Source organism: Aythya marila, assembly GCF_965140915.1.
Source record: "Aythya marila genome assembly, chromosome: 1".
NCBI classification, from domain to species: domain Eukaryota; kingdom Metazoa; phylum Chordata; class Aves; order Anseriformes; family Anatidae; genus Aythya; species Aythya marila.
In genome coordinates, this window is record NC_139042.1 from 121,913,733 (window position 1) to 121,915,505 (window position 1,773).

At 54.9% G+C, this 1,773-nt stretch overlaps 1 protein-coding gene across 1 annotated transcript; it reads right to left on the reverse strand.

Annotated features, from left to right (window-relative positions):
- Window positions 1-916: 916 nt before the first annotated feature.
- Window positions 917-1,342, reverse strand: NHLH2 (nescient helix-loop-helix 2; the record flags this gene model as incomplete). Its single annotated transcript, XM_082784751.1, has 1 exon — window positions 917-1,342. The coding sequence occupies one exon, from the start codon at window positions 1,340-1,342 to the stop codon at window positions 917-919; it is 426 nt and encodes a 141-aa protein (XP_082640877.1).
- Between the last annotated feature and the right edge of the window lie 431 nt (window positions 1,343-1,773).

Sequence of the window (1,773 nt, forward strand, 5' to 3'; positions counted from 1 at the left end):
AACCCCACACACATACAGGTATGCACACACGCACGTATACACCCACAAAAAACTACTTCCCTTATAAACGATTTGCAAAGTACTTTTCAGACATAACTATAGATCAGAATAACAACAAGTTTTAAAAAAACTCTTCTAGTTAAGTGCTAGTGGTTGTTGATCCCACACACACGCACAAAAAATAATAATAATAAAATAGAAAGAAAGAAAGAAGGAAGGAAAGAAAGAAGGAAAGAGAAAATGAAAGAGAAAAGGAAGGAAGAAAGAAGGGAGGAAGGAAGGAAAGAAAGAAAAGAGTTCAAGCGCAAATGTCTTGATATATATAAAATATACTTATAAACAGGGAGGAAGGGAAGGTCTGTCATACACAAGTGCAATATAATCGGAAAAGAAAAAAAAATAAGAGGAAAAGAGAAGAAAAAGGAACACTGTATTGATCCCAACAAACACTTATAAAGTTAAACATAATATTCCACAGGAGAAAGTGTAAACACGCGACTATAGAAAACAATTGGCACAAAGTATCCAAAGTAAAATTGCCACCACTCTGAAAAATAAATAAGTCTTGAAAAAAATAAATTGTCCACTCCTTCTACCATAAATAAAAAATAGTTATTTTTAACTGCACCCATGGGTCACACGTTTAAGGTCACAAGTAGATGTTTTTGGATATATATAAAGGGGCACTTGACAGCCTGAAGAGACAATCTGGTTTCACACCTCTCTGCCGAAAAACGCGGGCGTTCCGCGCCGCCGGGGCTCAGCCTCTGGAGCAGAGGTGCGGGGAAAGCTCCCCGTGCCCGGCACCGGCAGCGCCCGGCCCCGCAGCCGGCCGGGTCCGCTCGGGGCCGGGCTCCCGGTGCGCGGCGCGTCCCGATGCGGCCTCCGCGGGGCCGTCGGGGCGGGCGTGCGGGGGCTACACGTCCAGGACGTGGTTGAGATAGGAGATGTAGCAGATGGCCAGGCGCAGGATCTCGATCTTGGAGAGCTTCTTGTCGGGCGGCAGCGTGGGCAGCAGCTTGCGCAGCTCGGCGAAGGCCAGGTTGAAGGCCTCCACGCGGATCCGCTCCCGCGTGGCGTGGGCCGAGCGGTACTTGGCCGTGGCTCGACGGCGGCGGCGTTTCTCCTCCCGGCTGAGCGGCGGGGGGTGCAGCCCCGGCCGGCCCCCGGCACGACCCTCCCCGCCGCCCCCGCCGCCGCCGCCCCCGCCGCCCTCGGCCGGCTCCGGGTCGGAGGCGCAGCAGCCCAGCGCCCGGGGGTCCGCGCCCCCCAGGGACTCGGGGTCGGAGGGCGCCGAGGAGGGGTGGTCGGAGTCGGCCGCTTGGTCCGGGCTGAGCATCATCGTGGAGGGGGCGGAGGAGCCTTCCCGGGACAGAGAAGCAGAGAGAAGGGGGTCAGCGCCCCCGACCCGCAGCACCGCCCCGTGTCCCGCGTGTGCTCCCGCTACTCCCCCCCTGTGTAGAAGCAGGCCCGGGAAGCGATAAAAAAGGATGCGGATTTATTTCTAATAAACTAGCGTCCAGAGGCTTAGCATCGGGCTGGTTTGTTTTCCTCCATCGCACGTCCTCCCCTGCCAAGCTCTGCTCCACCGTTTCTCTTTCGGGCTCCGGGCCGCTGGCACGATGCTTTTAAAAGGGGAGACAGACTCAAAGCTCCCCGAGCACAGCAAGGCCAGTGGGGAAATTTATTTCCCTGGTCAGACCTGCGGGATCTGATGGATCTGCTGGGCTCCCCTCCTGCTCTTTTCTGTGAGCTCCTCTTTTTATTACTATC